Below are 18,370 nucleotides of genomic sequence, written 5' to 3'. Positions count from 1 at the left end.
GTCTGCTCTTTCTAGTAGAAATACTCTCCTAGCCCTCTCAACTGATTTATTAATTTCGGTAACCAAAGTTGCTATGATCACATTATGGTCACTAATCCCTTTCTCAATAATGATGCTGTCGATTACATAGTCTTGTTTGTAGCTACAAGGTCTAAAATATTTCCATTGCATGTGGGCTCTCGAACTAACTTTTCAAAGAGGTTTTTGGAAAATGTGTCCGAAATAACTTCGCTACAATGTTTGCCTGTATCCACTGCAGTGAATCCATAGGTCTCCCAGTCTGTGCTCAGTATGTTAAAATTGCTTCCAACTAATACTGCATGATCTGGGTATTTCTGCATTACTGACCGTAGACTTTCTGCTAGTGACTCTAAAACTGTCATAGCAGGGTGGTTGGTAAAGACATCCAACAATTAACTGGATTTCACCTAGACCTGTTGTGCGTGACCAGATAACTTCACTGTCACATTTAAATTTGACCTCATTAGCGACAATATTTTTGTGAACTGCTGTGAACACACACCCTCCTATGGTGTCTAATCTGTCTTTTTGATATACTTTCCATAAATCACTAAATATCTCTGAGCCTTTTACTGTGGGCTACAGTTGGCTCTCAGTCCCAGAATAATTTGAGCATGGGAAGTTTCCTGGAGGGCAGTAAATTTGAGAACTTTGTTACGAATACTTTGACAGTTAACTGATAAAATTTTGTTAATCGAAGTGTCTTTACTCTGAGCATGGTATGATATCGCTATCTGCAAGTTGTCTGGCGAGTGTTCGGCAGAGAACCTCAACCTACCACATAGCCTAAAAAAACCCATGTGCCCTCCACAAGTACTCAGCTACCCTAGTAGCTGCTTTATTTGTGTAGTACACCCCTGACCTATCAAAGTGAAGCCTGCAATTCCCCACCCAATAAGGCAGGTCCAGAAATCTGCAGCCAAGTCCATCACAGAGTTGGTGAAGCCTTTGGTGAAGGCCTTCCACATGGCTCCAAACAAAATGGCTCCTAATCAACTGTGGGAACAATGGCGCAAATTGTGAGCTCTGATTGCACCGTGCACACAAAGTCAGCAGCCTTCTCCACCTGCCCCAGCCGCCTGTATGACCTGAGGATGGTCTCAAAATGCAAGTGACAGACATTGTTGATGCCGATGTGAGTCACAACTTCCAGACAAGTGCACCTTGCATGCTCAAAAGTCATAGGCAAGGCCAGCTCTACATCTCAGATTTCCAGTCCTGAATACTATCTACCTAAGGGGTTCCATAACACTCCCAGTGTAGGAGCTTCTGATAACTAGTAAACCCTTTCCCCCATGCACCTGCTTAGACATGGCTGAAGGAGTGGCCACCTGTCCATTCACAGGGCGAATGGTCAAGGACAAATTGCCAGCCTCCACACCAGCCCTTTGCTTAAAGCTACGCAGTTGCTTTACCACCTGCCACTCATCCTCCAGAGTGGATGGATCCACCATGTTGGGGACACTAGGAGGTACCTCAGTAGCAGAGCCTGTGAGCAAAACAAGACATTTGATGTGTCTCATGCAACATGCCAGATTCTCTGTCACCGTTACACCCTGAGCCAACTGCCTGGATATGACTGACCGTAGCCAAAACAGCATTCAGCCATTCATAAACTTTGGCCAGCTGCTCCTGCGTCCGCACGTAGCCTGCCCACACCCTACCCATTCCAGTATTCGTAACTTAAGAATTGACTATAAAGGCACAGACAGTAACCTAGATATTCAACTTGGTAACCACTTTATGTGTCACCAGTGGAGGCTGACACCTTATGAGCTGTGAAGCTAACTGTTCAGCATAAATGAAAACTGCACTACAGACTGCCTGACAACACTTCATAGTAACAAAAATGTGAGACTAAAACTCGTAACTAGACGAAAAAAACTGCACGAAATTTAAGAAATATGCTATTAAGAAAACACAGAAGAAGCTAAATCTACACACTCAGGTGACAAAAAGTCTTGGATACCTCCTGATATCATGCCAGACCTCCTTTTGCCCAGTGGATTGCAGCAACTCGACGTGGCATGGACTCGGCAAGTCGCTAGAAGTCCACTGCAGAAAAATTGAGCCATGTTGCCTCTATAGCTGTCCATAATTGCAAAAGCATTACCAGTGCAAGATTTTGTGCAATGAACTGACCCTTCGATTACATCCCCAAAAGTTTGATGGGCTTAATGTTGGGGGATCTGGGTGGCCAAATCAAGGAGGCGAAGAAGGTGGCATACCTGCCATATGCTGGACCTATTTCTGCAAAGATCAGCAGAATTCTTTCAAAATATGATATCAAGAGTATCTTCTGTCCACCCTCCAAAATTAGGACAATGCTAGCGAGTGTGAAGGATGACCTGGGGCTACGTAAACCAGGCATTTACAACATTCCATGCCAGTGTGGAAAGTCATACATTGGCCAGACAACCAGGACGGTGGACATCAGGCGAAAAGAACACCAGAGCCACACCAGACTCAGACAGGCAACTAAATCTGCCATAGCAGAGCACTGTCTGGAGCTCAGTCACTCAATGGACTACAACAACACCAAAATTGTGACACAGACGCCAAGATTTTGGGACAGTGTCATAAAGGAGGCCATCGAGATCAAGATCACAGACAACCTAATAAACCAAGACAGTGGTTACCAGCTCAGCTCGGTGTGGAGTCCGGCTCTGGAGCTTATCAGGACCCAACGAAAGGAACCAAGAAACTCCTCAAGAAGTAGTAACACCGCAGGAGCAGCGCCAGGCGGGCGCGGACCGCGAACACAATTCCCCACGCGGGACAGGCCTTTGACAGCTGCCACGACCACAGGTGATGGACAAACCGGGCGCAGACGACCGTCAGAGCACCAGGGAAGTGCCAACACTTCAGGAGCTGTGCCAGGCAGGCGCGGACCGTGAACGGAGTGCCCGACAAAGGACAGGCCTCAGAGAGCTGCCACAGATGGAGACCATGTCGGGCACGGACATCCGAGGGAGCACCGGGGAAGAGACAACACCTTACCAGCAGCGCCAGGCAGGCGCGGACCACAATCGGAATGCCCAACAAAGGACGGGCCTCAGAGAGCAGCCACAGATGGTGACCAAGTCGGGTGCGGACGTCCGAGGGAGCACCAGGGAAGAGACAACACCTTACAAGCAGCGCCAGGTGGGTGCGGACAGCAAAGAGAGCACCCAGCGCACTCAGGGCATAAATACTGGACAAGACCCTCCAATACGGCAGTCTCAGGTAGCACCTGAAGAAGGCAACGAGTTACGTGGCCGAAATATTTTGCCAGAGCGACACAAACATCCGGCAGTAGACCTGATTATTCCACATGTCAAGATCTCGCCGGGAAAGCCTGAAGAGTTATATAATGATTTAGTTTATCTCAGGGAGCAGCATGACTTCATGAAAATCTCTCCTTTACATATTTTAAGAGAGAGGTTTGATTCTCTTTTACGATCCATGCTAATTTATAAAAACAACTGTGGTGTTCTCTAACCATAACGGATAAAATAATGAAAGTTACTAAATATTTATTTTGCCAATTTCCCACACAATCTTGTTTTATTTCAAGTTCTTTTTATTTTCCCCCATGAAGAAGAACCACTGCAGGTCATTCAAATTTTCCATATTAATTTTGGGCTGATTTTGACTTCTACAATTCACAAGGTGTTTGTTTATGAAGTTTTAGTATTCTCACCATCGCTTAGTTTATAAGTTCTCTTTGTATTAAAAATTAAAAACTCGATAAATTAGAGAGATGAAATGATATAAGCTCTGCATGCAGTCATGAATTATGCATAGTAACATTTCAGATCCTTCTGATTCAATTGCAGATTCTCTGGTTTCTGTAGCATCTACATGCATTGTTTTATAGTTTCTTGCTTCAGTGTGGCAACATACTGTTTAACGACTTGCACTATGTTTTGTCAATTCTGTGATTTGCTCGTACATCCAGTGTTAAGATGACTTGCCTCACTGACACATAAATCGTATAAAGGCACACTTGTGGATGCCAAAGACTGATGCACAGGATTTAAAATGTAACTGGGTATGATTGAATATAAGGTAATTTGTGGTTGAAATGGAATCTAATTATATTTATTTGAATTACTACACTCACAGACATTTCAATTTTGATGCATAAAATTATGTAATAAATAGTAACTTATTGTGACAGAATTAAGGAAATGGCTAATTCTTTCACCTTTTCTTTTGCTCCCAGATTCAACAAAGTAATGAAGATATCGAGCTATTGCATCAAAGAATTGCTGAGCTTGAAGAAGATAAAGGTAACCTACAGTTACATCTGGTAGACTTTGATGACCTGAAAGGTAAAAACAAAAGCCAATGGAAAATTTGTGCTCAGGGTCGGGTTCTTTTTCTGGAAAAAGGTGCTGTACATATAGCTTGTGGAACTGTGGTTTATGGTGTCTGTGTGTGTGTGTGTGTGTGTGTGTGTGTGTGTGTGTGTGTGTGTGTTAGTGTTAGTGTTAGTCTTTATTTTGTTGTGTTCTGTGTCACGTTCACACGAGCCACAAACAAATTATAAAGAGTGATAGTTGAACCCAGCATGTGACGTACATGTTTCATTGTGAAACAACCCAGTATTCAAAAATCAACCCAGTATTCAAATCAAATAGAAAAAAATTATAAGACAACAAAATGGCCAGCCAGCGCTTCCTTTTGAGAGGCAAAATTCCAAGAACTTTCCTGTAGAAACATTTGAAAATAGGGAAAACTATGCCTAGCTTTTGGAAGTGGAACAAATAGTGCAGTTAAGAAGTAGGAAAAAAGAAGAGCAGGGGAATATCAAAATGAAAGAGAGGGGAAAGATAAAGATACAGAAGGTTTAAAATTAATGCAGTTCATAATTAAATTCTACCAATGACAAGAGTAATAAAAGGGTGAAGAGAGGAAAGAGGGAAGGTGATATTAATGAATATTAAGTCTAGGAGATTGATAAGGTCCAACAATATGTTCGAAAGTAAATTCGTGTCTCTGGAGTTCAGGGAAACTAATACTGAGTTGGAGAACTGAAATAGCTTATGTGATGGAGCAGGCACTCACGTCTCATGAGTGATGCTGTAGTGTATACTCAGCATCTGGGTACTTGACTGTCCCCAAGTCAGACATGTTTTCTGTTTGTATGTCTTATGATCAAGACCAAGTTGCCTAAAGTGACATAGACAAGGTGTTTGGATGGCTTTCAGGTTGGTATTGGGAAAGTTAGTCTTCTGGAGTTGAAAGGTCATGTGTGTGGGATGTTAGTGTAGAATGAGATCATATTAAAGTGACACAGAAGGTTCCAGGTGGGAGAAGGATGTTAATGTATTCAATATGTTCCAGAAAGTACTTGATGTCTTTTATGTAGGATGGGAGGCTCAGCATGATGAGTTCGGAGGTGCTGGTGTACAAGGACTGAGATTTGTTTCATAGGGATTTGAAGCCATTGAGACTTGTACAGCAGTTAATTTTTTCCAGCTTTACTAAGGTTTGAGAATTCAGGAAAGATTTGGAGACTATGCTGAAAGTGAAGAAATCTGAAAATCCCTGGAGCAGTTGGTTTTTCAGAGGAGGAGAAGAAATTTCTTTGGGATTTGAATTGCTTTAGACAATGTTCAACAGTCACTCTGTTGATGTGGGTTGATACAGGATAGTGAAAAAGTGTTTCCACTTTAGGTTACAATGAATGAGAGGAGGGAGATCTTTGACCAGGGTTGATGACTGAATTTCGTTCTAGGATAGAAGGTTAGGCCTTTCAAAAGAGAAATATGTCTCTGGATCAGAGAGGAATATTGGTGAGAGGTCTAGAACTGAACGTAAGGCTTTTAAGAGGATAAATCAGGTAATGCATTGTGAAATCTACCAAGGAGCAGATACAGAGTGACATCACAATTTAGTAATGGTGATGAATTGGCTGAAGTTTAAGAAAACTGTCAGGAAGAATCAGTGTTCACTGCAGTTGGATTCTGAGGTATCCAGAAATAATATAGTGCATTTTAATTTCTTTAAGGCTGTTAATACTGTGATAATGGAAAAACAAAGCAATAGCTCAGTTGATGAGGTAGGGACATCTCTAAACACGCTAATCACATAAACTACACAAGCAAATATCAGCACAGCTGGAAAATTACAAGTAAACGGAGATGTTTTGCCAGCTCTTACATTCAGGATGCAAAATCTCATAACTGGCAACAGAGACAGTGAAAGTGAAAGCGAAAAATCTCTTCCTAGCTTTTGGAACTGCTAGGGATAAAAGAGTGATGGAATTAGGGAGGCTGGGTAGGTTCCTCAGACCTCAGGTTGAGGGGGACCCACTTATTGTAAACTAATAATTCTAAAAACTATCAAAAGCTTTTTCTAGTACTGCAATTTTAGCTCCCAAAAATAAGCACTATGTAGCTATATCTGGCTCCTTGTAATTTCACGGTTTTCTTAAGTGAATTCTCGTTTTGAGATATAAGGACGGTAAGTGTAAAGAAACTTTAGGTGGCAGAAGAAATACTTTATATAATCAGCTAAAGGAGGGAAAAAATTGTTTAGGAAAAGAAACATGTACAGCAATATTGGTATGAAATCTGTCAGAAGAGCAAAGAAACAAAAGCAAAAAGCTGCAAGAAAAATATGAAGAAATTGCTGAGGAAATGATTGCCAGAAGGGCATATAGAAAACTGAAAATAACTTTTGAGAATTTAAAAACAATGGCTTCAATATAAAGAGCACAAAGACAGTTCCACCGTTAAATGCAGAGAAGAGAGTAGATGGTAGAAAGAGTACACTGAGGGTCTTTGTGAGAGGGAGAAACTACCCCTAATGCGATAGTAGAACAAATGGGTGTTGATTTTGATGATGTATGGGATTCATGTTCCTTTGTGAAAATCTTGAATGCTTGATGCTCTGCATCTTGTAAGGATTGTTAAAAGACTTCTTGCTGTACACCTTGAGTTGCTTGTGAAAATATTTAATTTCCTGACACACAATATATACTACTGATTATGGTATTTCCAAATACTGGTCTTGCAATTAGATATTTTTATGTGCAGCTTACAAGATATTTTTATGTGCAGCTTACAGTGTACAGCGACTGTCTTTGTAATGAACATACTTTTGGAATTTCCAGAATTATTGAGGGAGTGGCACCCAACAGTTATGTCCTTGAGACTAAAGACATACTATTGGGCTTTAGAAACAATACCATCCATACAATCCCAAAGACAGACAAGGCACATAAATGCAAGACCTATTCCACATCTTTACTTAATAGCTTATGCATCCAAATTACTGGAAAGAATAATACACAGAAGAGTGGGAAAAAAATTGAGGCTCTTTTAGATGATCAGTTTGGTTCAGAAAAGATAAAGGCACCAAAGAGCAGTCCTGACAGTGTTTTTTTTGTAGTGAGTGGAGGAAATGAGAAAAATAAATACACCTTCTTAGGATTGATCAACCTAGAAAAAACATTCAACAGTATAAGATGGTGCAAGATGTTTGAAAACCACAGAAAAGAACCAAGTGGTGACAATAAGAATGGAGTACCACGAAAAAAATACAATCAGAAGGTTGTATGATAGGGATTCTTTCTTGTCTGCTGTTCAACTTTTACATCAAACAGGAAACAAAGGAATTGAAAGAAAGGCTTAGAACTGAGATAAAAATTCTGTGTGAAAGAAAAATTCTAACTGAAAGAAAAATTCAAAATGAGAGAAAATTAATATCATGTGATGATGAGATTGCCAATCACCGTGAAAGTGAGGAAGAATTAAAGGACATCCTAAATAAAATGAAAGTCAACCGAGCACGAATGTAGATCGAGGCTATAATAATGATAGAAGTATTGAACTACTGTGGAACTTACAGCAGCATCAGACATAACAGTAAACTTTGGACCCACATAACAGATAAAGTGAAGGAATTCTGCTGTCCTGGAAGCAAAATAATACATGACAGATGAAGCAAGTAGTACATAACAAGCAGACTAGCACATGAAAAAAAAGTAGCAAACATAGTCCTTAATTTGAGAAAAACTTCACTGAGAATATATGTCTAGTGCACATCATTGTACATAAATGTATCATGGACCATGAGAAAACTAGTACAGAACAGAACCTAGGCATTCGAGATATTATATTATCGAAGGCTCTTGAAAATTAAGTGATAGGTAAGATAAGAAATGAGGAGGTTCTGTCAGAATTGGTGAGAAAAGGAATGTGCGGAAAATGTTAACTAGAAGAAGGAGCAGGATGGTAGAATAAGTGTCAAGTCATCAAATAACAACTTCCATGGTAGGAGAGGGAGTCATAGAGAGCGAAAATGGTAGTGGAAATCAGAGTTTAGTGTATATAGAACAAATAATTGAGAACTTGTTGTAAATGCTACTCCAAGATGAAGAGATTGGCACAGAATAAGTATTTGTGGTGAATTGCATAAAACCAATCTGAAGACTGATAAAAGATCATGATTTGATTGGAGATGTACTGGTAGTGGGAGATTACGGAGGTAGACCAGGTTAGGCTTGTGTGCCAGCAAGGGCAGTGTCATGGATGGTAGTTTAACGGTTGTGGGAGACAAACACTTTATTAGAGATATGTAATCAACGGGGTGGATAGCATTCTAAGGTGGTGTGGGGCATTTTGTTAAAAGTTTATGGCTGACTTCGAGGAGAATTACACTAGATGTGATAGAAGACTGAGGTGCTGGTGAGTTAAAATCCTTTTCAGACTTACCATATTTAGATTTTCTATTCTTTCTTTATTTCATTTGACGCTAATGATGGAATGCTTCCTTTGAATAGGTGAGCCCCAGATTGTTTCCACATCCTCATCTAGCAGAGCCATTGCTTCATCTGTATTATACATTTGTCAGCAGGACATTAAACTTGAAGTATCCTTACAGGTGGTACAATTTGTCAATTGTCAGATCCAAGATCGGGGGGGCAGGGGAGACGACAGCAGGTCAACTGCATGATCATTGTAATTTTTTTAAATCTGATATGGAGGACAGAAATGTTTCACACACTCCTATTAGCTATGGAAGAGGGGCAAGCAAAAAAAAGAGAGAGCAGAAATGAAGATTGGAAATATGCAGCAATCAATCAACTTCACAAAACAGGCGTAAAAAATTACAGGGTAACTTTTAAAACTTACCCCACAGTATCAAGTAGATCACAAACAATTTTACAAACAGACAGGAGAATATGTGAGATGATTTTGAAAAGGCAGATAGTGCATCAAGCACTTCTTCAGTTTCAACTTGCAAACAAACATTCATAACACCAAAGCTGTATCATATCATCTGATTTGTAGATGTCAGAATAGCATGTGATTTTATAGACAGATCAACCCTGATATCCAGATTTTATGAATTCAAATTGGTGAAAGGACCATAAGAAAATGGCAGCTACATACTAGAAAACAGAGAACATTACAGAAAAACTTTCAAAATCATCAGTTAGAATCTGCTGAGTATGTGCTTCTTTTTTTGTGCATATGGAAAGAATAGATCACCAATAAATTAAACAAATCTGCCAGTATCCTAATGGAAAAGTTATGCAGATAAAAAATGACAATATGACAAAGATTTTTAAAGCAAAAAAGAATAAGAACAAAATTTAAATTCCTGTATGGTTTACAAAAAAGGTTAGGAAAAAAGATGCAGAAGATTTTTTTACACAGAGAAGGAGAGAAAACAACCAAGTAATGAAATAGTACTAGGAATAAAGAAAAAATTATATAAATTGGAAGCACACATTGTGAGCAGTTATTTTACGTGGTCCATAGTTGGTTAGAGTTAATAAAGATGGACAAAGAGAAGATCCATATGTAATATAATTTCAGTTCTGTCATTACTGTGTATTTATTCTGATAGTTTGACAAAACAGATAAGAGGAATGGGGAATGAATATCTGCAGCAGTTTGGATCACAGTGTTTGATCAGTGTTTATTGTTTTTCCTTGTGCTGTGCACTTATTTTGTTTGCAGTAATTTCTACTGAATTAGTTGTTGTTGTTGTTGTTGTCCTTTGGTGTAAAGCAAATTAGAATCTTTTGTGTTTCCCTAATGTTGTGGGGTTTGGTCCCTTCATTTGCCAGGAATCACTCATTCAACTATTTCATACCTTTTAATATAAGTTGGTTTATAATGTTTCTAATTAATCATTATTTTATGAGGGACACGTTATAACACACATGCATGAGGGAAAATGCTTTACAAGGGCAGATATTTTACAACTATACATTGTGCCTGGGTGCTACGTGGTATGACATGTTTAATTGAACATAACTAGTTAAAACATAATTGTGTTGCTATATGAAGACATTTAGTATCTCTAACTGCTTAGTAGTGTTAGAATATTCTTGCATGTTTCTGCATAATATCTCTTAGAGATAAATCATTATTCTTCCGTTAATTGACAAGATTATGATACTTTTTCAGCCTGACAGCCAGCTGTAATGCTAAACTAAAAGTGGCCATAGTTTTGTACAAAAATAGGAGTTGGTGGTTCTAAAATTGCATTGCCTTGAAATCACATAAGATAGCTCTACCCCCGAAAAGTAGGTAAAAAATGTTAATTCAGGTAAAAGAGGACGTACTGTAAATCATGTCTTGCTGAAGGCAGAAGATCAACAAACAGACACAGAAGCAATGACTCCTTTGTCTGTACAGAGAGACTGAAGAGAGAATGAGTCATCTGTAAAATGGCACAGTGGATAAGACACTGCCCTTGAGTTCAGGAGTAGTGAGATCCATGTGGCCATCCGGATTTAGGTTTACTGTAGTCTGCCGAAATTTCTGTAGGAGACTGCCAAGGTGATTCTTTTGAAAAACGTCTATGGCCTATTTCCTTTTCCATTCTTGTCCATTTTGAGCATGTTCTAACGCCTTTGTCACTACCAATATTGAAACACTAATTTTTTTTTCCGATACGATATAATATTGCAGTGCCTGTGTTATTCTGAATTACAAAGCAAAGTTCCTTTGGCCATGCATGCATATCCAAAGGAACAGGCACTACAGTGACTACAGCCATTACAAAAGACGTCAAATGTAATTGCAATTGTGAATATGAATAACTATCAGCTGTAGAATGGAATGATGACATAAATTTTAATTGTCGTCATTCCATTCTACAGCTGGTGGTTATCCATATTTTCAATTGAGATTACATTTAATGTAATCCTTTTTTCTTCCCTCTCCATATGTGAAGAGGGGGTTTAAAATCATCCTGATTTAACTTTCATGTGGTTCCACTAAATCACTTAGGAAGTTAGGATGGTTCCAAAAAGGCCACACCAAGTTTGATTCCCATGTCTATTTCTAACAGTGCCAGTACTTTGCTTTAGAACTGTGTGTACACGCATGTGCATTGTGTATTTTTGAGAGGAAATGAAAGTGTGGATTGTTTACTATGACAACCCTGCATCTTTAAGAGAACACTTCAGTAAAGATGAAGGAAAATGAAGCTAGCATAAAGCAATTATTTGTGTGGTAATGTTGGACTACAACGTATATGTCGAAGAGTAGAAATGGGTTTGAGTTCATAAAATATATTTCTACATAAGATGAATTCCACATAAATAATGAGGAAATGATCTCTTTTATTACCACTGCGTAACTACTGTAAGTATTGCTCAAAACAAAATAAGCAGAAGTGTGGAAGGAGAGGGAATGGAGAGTAGTTGGGTTAAAGAATAAGAAGGGCAATGGAACGTACGAAATACATATTTGGGTTGGGGGGAAGAGGAGTTGGGGGGAGATAGTATGAAGAACAGGTACACAATGGAAATGCCGGTTGGGCGGGTGGGGAGACAGTATGAGGAACAGATACACAGAAGGGAGAGGGAGTAGAAAGGTTGGTTATTAGCATTAAACCACATAAAAATGGAAACCAAAGAATGTCTTATAAACATGAGGCACAAAAGCAGCATAGTATTCTCAACAAATTATTCATATTTGTGCATGACATTTTTGAAAACAATAGATGCAGGTGATCAGATAGGTTCTATCTCTCAAAATTTTCTTAAGATGTTCAATATTGTACCACATTGTTGACTGAAAGGGTTCTGGGTGGCAAAAATTTAAAAATATAATCGTGTAGTATATTTAGTTAAGTATATTATTTGCCAACTGTTCTTCTAAGGTTTTGAAGTGATCTTCGACTTGTTTACAGGACCATGAACATTTTATTGCATGGACTTGTCAGTGTGGAAACATCCTTAATACTCTCTAAAATATAGTCAACCAATATGTTTCAAAACATTTTTGTAATTCTATTGTTGAATATTGTTCTTTGGTCAATCTTAACACTGCTTACTCTCCCATGCTCCCCTTCAGTGGTCCACATGGTGTCAGAAGCACCATGATGTACTCGTGCTGTAGAGGCACCTGCTGGTGAACTCCAACCACTGAATGCCTCCTGGGGAGTACCTCAAAGAAATAATAATACAACATAAACAAATATTTGCATTCACATGTAGTATTAGATGAAAAGATGTGGAACTGTGCATTATTTGAAGCATACTTCAAAGCGTAACATTAATAAACAATATGATTACTCATTTATGGGCAAAGAGGGTACAGAAAATATTGCACCCCTGACTCTAAACGGAAAAAATCCTAAATTTAACTACAAAAAATTCTGTGCACTCACACAACTATTGACCAAGATACAATCATGTGTAATATGTTCACAAATACTTGATTGCCTCAAATAATATTTGACTAATAGACTGACTAAACAGTGAATATTCCACAGAAATGATTATAACATCAGACTTGCCTCAATGATGTGTTAACGTCTATAAATGAATAATCAGGGATGACCAGCAGCACCGCAAGATTGTTTGCTGACAATGCAGTTCTTCACAGGAAAGTATTGTCATTGGACAGTCGTAAGTAACTGGTGAAAGACTTGGACAAAATTTCCACTTGGTGTAATGAAAGCCAGCTCTCTTTAAATGTGGATAAATATAGATAATTCCTATGCCAAAGAGAAACGATGGGATATTATCTCCTTGCAATATTAGTGGTTAAATATACTGAGTGTGTCATATAATACAATTATTTAGAGATAATACTAAAAAGCAATATGAAAGGGGCAGTGAAGGCAGGCAAACATAAGATTTCTTGTAATGGTTCTGGGAAAGTGCAGTGCATCTATAAAGGAAATTGCAAACAAGATGTTATTGCAACCTGTTGTATTAGATTGCTGAATAATTTCATTGCATTTTTCCATATGTTTAATAAATACAACAATACAATAAATGAAAAGCACCAGTTTGCTTTTGTTCTACAATATTACTTTTATTGTAAACCGGTTTTCAGCTTACAGGGCCATCTTCAGACATTTACTGAGTATTATCACCAAAGGAGTTAAATGTTAGCAGACAACAATGGAAGAGAAGTAACAAATCTAGACTGATGTAGAAACATACAGTAAGTAACATCTTTGCAATGAAAAAGTAAAAACTGAACTGTACATGAATAACAATGGAGTAGACAGGAAAACCTTTAGCGCAAAATAGGAATAGCATGCCTACATAACAGTTTCTACTAATAAACAAAACTAATAAAATAAAATAAAATTAGTACTAGACAAGGCTTCATCAGGAGGTATGAAACATGGAGAGTGATGCACAACAAATTAAAAGAAGAGACAGTTATCAATGTAAATACAGAATACATAAGAAAATTAAGCAATAAATAAATGCAGGAAAATGAAGGTGTTTGAGGAAACCTACAGTCTAAGAGTGTGGTGATACTGCATTTTAGCATTAACATTATAATCAAAGCAGTGGCTGTGTAACAGTTTTCATTAAATAAATGAGCAAAGTAAAATATGAACAGTATTTGAGACAACTGCAAGGGGTGTTAAACATGGACAGTAATACAAGTACCAGTTAAAAAAAAGCCTTAACTATTGAAACTACAGTCTATGTGTAATACAAAGACAACTTCAACAAAACAAAACAACTTAACGAATACAAGAAAATGAGAATATGTAGGAAGAGAGAGTGTGGGAAGTAATGAACAACAAAGATGGTTATATAAAGTTCAGGAGAGGGGAAGTGTTGAGCTGTGTCTGGTCATTTAGGATGAGATCTGGACTGTGAGCAAGATGTTTGTTAATTTACAGGGCTTCGAGCAGGTTGAGTTTATGGCCTTTGTTTGCTAAGTGAAGTACATGGGACACTGGCTGGTAGTTGTGACCCTCACTCAGTACATGCTCAGCAAATGCAGAGTCTGAATTCTGCAACCTCCAGCTGCATTCATGTTCAGCCAGCCTAGTTGATATGTCTCTGCCTGACTGACCAATGTAAAATTTGTCACAATCAGAACAGGTGATTTTGTATACCCCACTGTTGGCTAATAACTATATCTTGTCTTTGCTATTAAAAACATACTGGGCTGTCGTGTTCCTAACATAGTAGGAAACCATATACTTGCAGTATTTCAATGCTTTGGCTACAATCTGTGATACCTGACCTAGAAATGGTAGTGTACACCATTTCTTACAGACAGTGGATGGGGAAGCAGGTGGGGCATAGAGGAGGGGTATAATTTTTTTTTTTTTCTTTTTTTTTCGTTTTTGTTTCCTGTGCAAAATGTGGTCAATAAGAACTGGATTGTAGCCATTGGCTATGGCAATAAATTTTATTGTATCCAACTCCGCTTTAAAGCAATCTGATGCTTTTCATTTATTATAATGTTGTTCTACTAAGAATTCTGTTAATACAACAAATACACATAACAGAGACTTAGGTCATGGGTAATGTACTTTCCTTCACTATTTACAACAGTCTGCCAACAATGGAGTAACGTTTTGATTAGAAATTGTGGTTTTGAGGCAAAGAACTCATTGAGCCATTTTGGGAGTGTATTTTCATCTGGAAAGGAAGTTCCTTGAGAGTTCTTTGATAGAGAGTGGAATAGGTGAAAATCTGAAAGTGTGAGATCAGGTGAATATTGTGGATGCAGAATGACTTCCCAACACAACTCCTGTATAGCGTTTCTTTCTCAGTCTAATAGAATGTGGGCAGGTGTTATCGTGGAGTAGCATCACTTCACACAGTCTTCCTGGTTATTGTTCTTCAATTACATGTGCAAGACATCTCAGTTGTTGACAATAAATGTCAGCAGTGATGGTTATACCTTGGGGGAGCAATTCATAGTACACCACAGAATCGCTGTTCCACCAGATGAATAACATTATGTTTTGTGGATGCACACAGGTCTTAGTACAAGGAGTTGCTGCTTTGTTTGGGCTCAACCGTTCCTTCCTTTTCCATATGTTAGCATAAATACACCATGTCTCATCACCAATATCGATATAGGATAGTGATGATGGGTGTTCTTTGTGAGCCTATTGATGCGAACAAGCAGAGATGGACATATGGCCACCCACTGATTTTTGTATTTTGGCTGAGAGCATGCATTACCCATTCACCCAATTTTTTAACCTTTCCCATTCCTAGAAAATGTCGCAAATGGTGAGATGATCACAATTCATCATATTTGCCAGTTATCGAGTACACTGGCATGGATCATTGTGGATTAATGCATTTAAATGATCTTCAAAGCCCAAAGGTTTTCTTGAACATGGAGAGTCACAATCCTCCTTAAAATGAGAAAACCATTTTCTTGCCATGCTCTGTCCAGTGGCATTATCCCCATACATGACACAAATGTTGCTGACTCCTCCATTGTTGCCACGCCTCTGTTGAGTTCAAATGAAGAATATCTCAGAAATGTTCTGCTCTCTCCACTTAGCACTCGATTTTCTGGCATCCACAGCTCCACTAACTATCTCTACATGACAATATGTAAACTTGTATAGCAACAATGAACTAAAAGTTAGAAATGACAACCAACAAATAAACCCATAGCAACCAGAATGCCAACATGAAAACAAAAATTCTACAAACTGATACACCAACCTAATAGAATATTGTTGTGGTATTTAGAGTCCTTGTCATGTAAGCATGACAACAAACATAGAACAAATTCGGAGAATCAGTTCTGGGCTGATAAACAGGTTGGTACAGCCTGTACAAAAGTGTAACAGAAATGATTGAGTTACGTAAATAGGAATCCCGGGAAGAAAGGCTATGTAGTTCTTATGAAACCATGTTGAGTAAATTTGAAGAACCTGTATTCTAAAATGACTGTGCATTGTGCATTTGCTCGATATACGAAATAGGAAAACAAATAAATAATATTGGTACTGTATACCCTCTGCCATGCACTGTAAAGTGGCTTGTAGAGTTTTGTGTAGATGTAAATGTTCGATAGGTTACCTATAAGGATTTTGGTGTGGTCTATATCGTATAAGCTTAAGGTTCCATTGTAGATTTATATACAGATCTGTAGCTGAAACTCGAGCGAAGGATGTACTTAGTAGTGTTGCTAAGCAAGGAAATGCCAGTGTTGGAGATATGCTTGATTTTGATCCGCAGTGAGCTAGGCAGATGTTGGAAGAGATATTTACAGCCTTAAAGTAAAAGGCTAGAGTCTTGGAATGGACTGCTGAAAATCATCTTCCACAAAAATGGTGATACTTTTTTGTGGATGCAAGCAAACAATCACAATAGAATACCCTTGTGTTGTCATACCAATATATATTTGGAAACATGTAGTGGATGTTCTTGGAAATTGCTTAAATCAGGAGAGTGATTTGGGTCAGATTAAATAAGTTCAATCAGTTACAAACATATTAGCCAATCTTCTTCCTTTCTCTTTTTTTTTTTAAAAAAAAAAAAAAAAAAAAAAATAAGAAAGGCATCTGTTTCCATATTGTAGCTGCCTGTGCTGCATGTACCAAAATGCCAGTGTGGAAGGAATCAGCAACGTCACAGTCACTGAGAAAACACCAGTACTCCTATTATAGAAAGAAAATGAAACCCTCAGTGATGTTTACAGTCGGCAGTATGTAATAAATATTAATATTGAACACAAAGAAAACAAACATTATGCACTTCGGCATAAAGAGGCATAAGTGATAAATCCATAGATTTTGTAACAAGCACAAAGGGATGAATATTGATTGTCAGTTAGCATGGAGTAAACACACAAAGATGCTGGCAAAAAGAATGGAATCATTGTGTTTTGCACTTAGTGTTCTGTCATCACTTTGTAACAGCAAGTGTCATATGGAGATATACTACTCCTACATACACTCAGTTCATGTTTAAAGCAGTCTTTGCACATGAGTGAAAGCACAAAGCATGGACACAATTTTTAAACTGCAGAATGGGCCTTAAGAATAATAGCTGGAAACAGTAGTTGGGCAGATCGTAAAGAACTGTTTAAAAAATTGGGTATCCTTACTGTACCAAGTGAATACACCTTCCAATCTGCTATGCATATCAGGGAAAACATTATTAAATATTTCACTAATAGTTCTATACATAATTGTGGAACTAGAGCCACTTTAGACTTGCATACTAAGAAAAACAAACAAAAACCTCAAAATAGCATTTTACCTCAGGGAGTAAAATTGTATAAAAATTGCTAAAGGAAGTGAAAAAGATCACTAAAATGCATCTGTTTAAAAAGGTAGCTAAAACATTTCTCATAAGTAATACATACTATGAAAAACTACTTTTAGGACTCAGGGTAATGGTTAATAATGAAGGGTATCACTATAACAGTATATCAAATTACAATGGTTTCACAAGAAAATCACATGTCAAGATCTGTAGTACATGATAGTAATGTCTTGTCAATCTCCTCAGTTCTGTATCTCACTCATTGTGGAGGGATGCTGACTTAGTTTTTCATGTTCATTGAGATGAGGGCATGTGGGGCATAGTAGCATGTTTACAGACCTGGATTTGGCTTTCCAAACAGTCTGGAGTTGGTGCAAGGGGTGTAGCAATATGTTCATGGTTCAGGAGTAACCAGTGGGTGTCCTTTATGTGTGCAGCAATGAAGACTGAAACTTTGTATATAAATATAAGTTATCTGGAGCAAATAGAATTTATATCAAAGAAACTTGTAACGTTGTACAATAGAGACTGACCAAATAAGGCAGGGCACTTGTTAAGACACTGACCTCCTATTCATAAGAATGGAGTTTGCTCTGTCCAGCCATCTTGAGTTAGATTTTCCGTAATTTTCCTAAATTGCCAGAATGGTTCCTTCATCAAGGCCACAGCATGTCCTACACTCATAAAAGCCTACTTATATTTGAGTAGCCCAGGTGCACACGTGGCTATATCAGTGCTAAAAGATTTTGGGGAAAAGCAGAAAAATTACCCTCACTCTTATTGCAGTGTTACAAATGTGATTGTTTTCTCAATAAAAAGGGAAAAATATACCAACCCAATGATGAAAATATCTACAATCCTTCATTAACTACTAAATTATTA

The 18,370-nt window shown here is 38.1% G+C and overlaps 1 protein-coding gene across 2 annotated transcripts in view; it reads left to right on the top strand.

The window, feature by feature from the left end:
* LOC124789302 (protein lava lamp-like) overlaps window positions 1-18,370 on the top strand; it is a 153,976-nt gene that overhangs the window by 63,582 nt on the left and 72,024 nt on the right. The window contains exon 7 of one of the 2 annotated variants that reach the window (XM_047256613.1): window positions 4,229-4,295. In XM_047256613.1, coding sequence (XP_047112569.1) covers window positions 4,229-4,295 — 67 coding nt within the window. Of the gene's footprint in view, window positions 1-4,228; window positions 4,338-18,370 lie in introns of both variants that reach the window. The other variant, XM_047256612.1, reaches the window with a different exon arrangement.

The sequence above is a fragment of the Schistocerca piceifrons genome, chromosome 3 (assembly GCF_021461385.2).
Source record: "Schistocerca piceifrons isolate TAMUIC-IGC-003096 chromosome 3, iqSchPice1.1, whole genome shotgun sequence".
Classification (NCBI taxonomy): Eukaryota; Metazoa; Arthropoda; class Insecta; order Orthoptera; family Acrididae; genus Schistocerca; species Schistocerca piceifrons.
The sequence above is the reverse complement of the archived record's forward strand: the minus strand, read 5'-3'. Positions and strand labels throughout refer to the sequence as shown.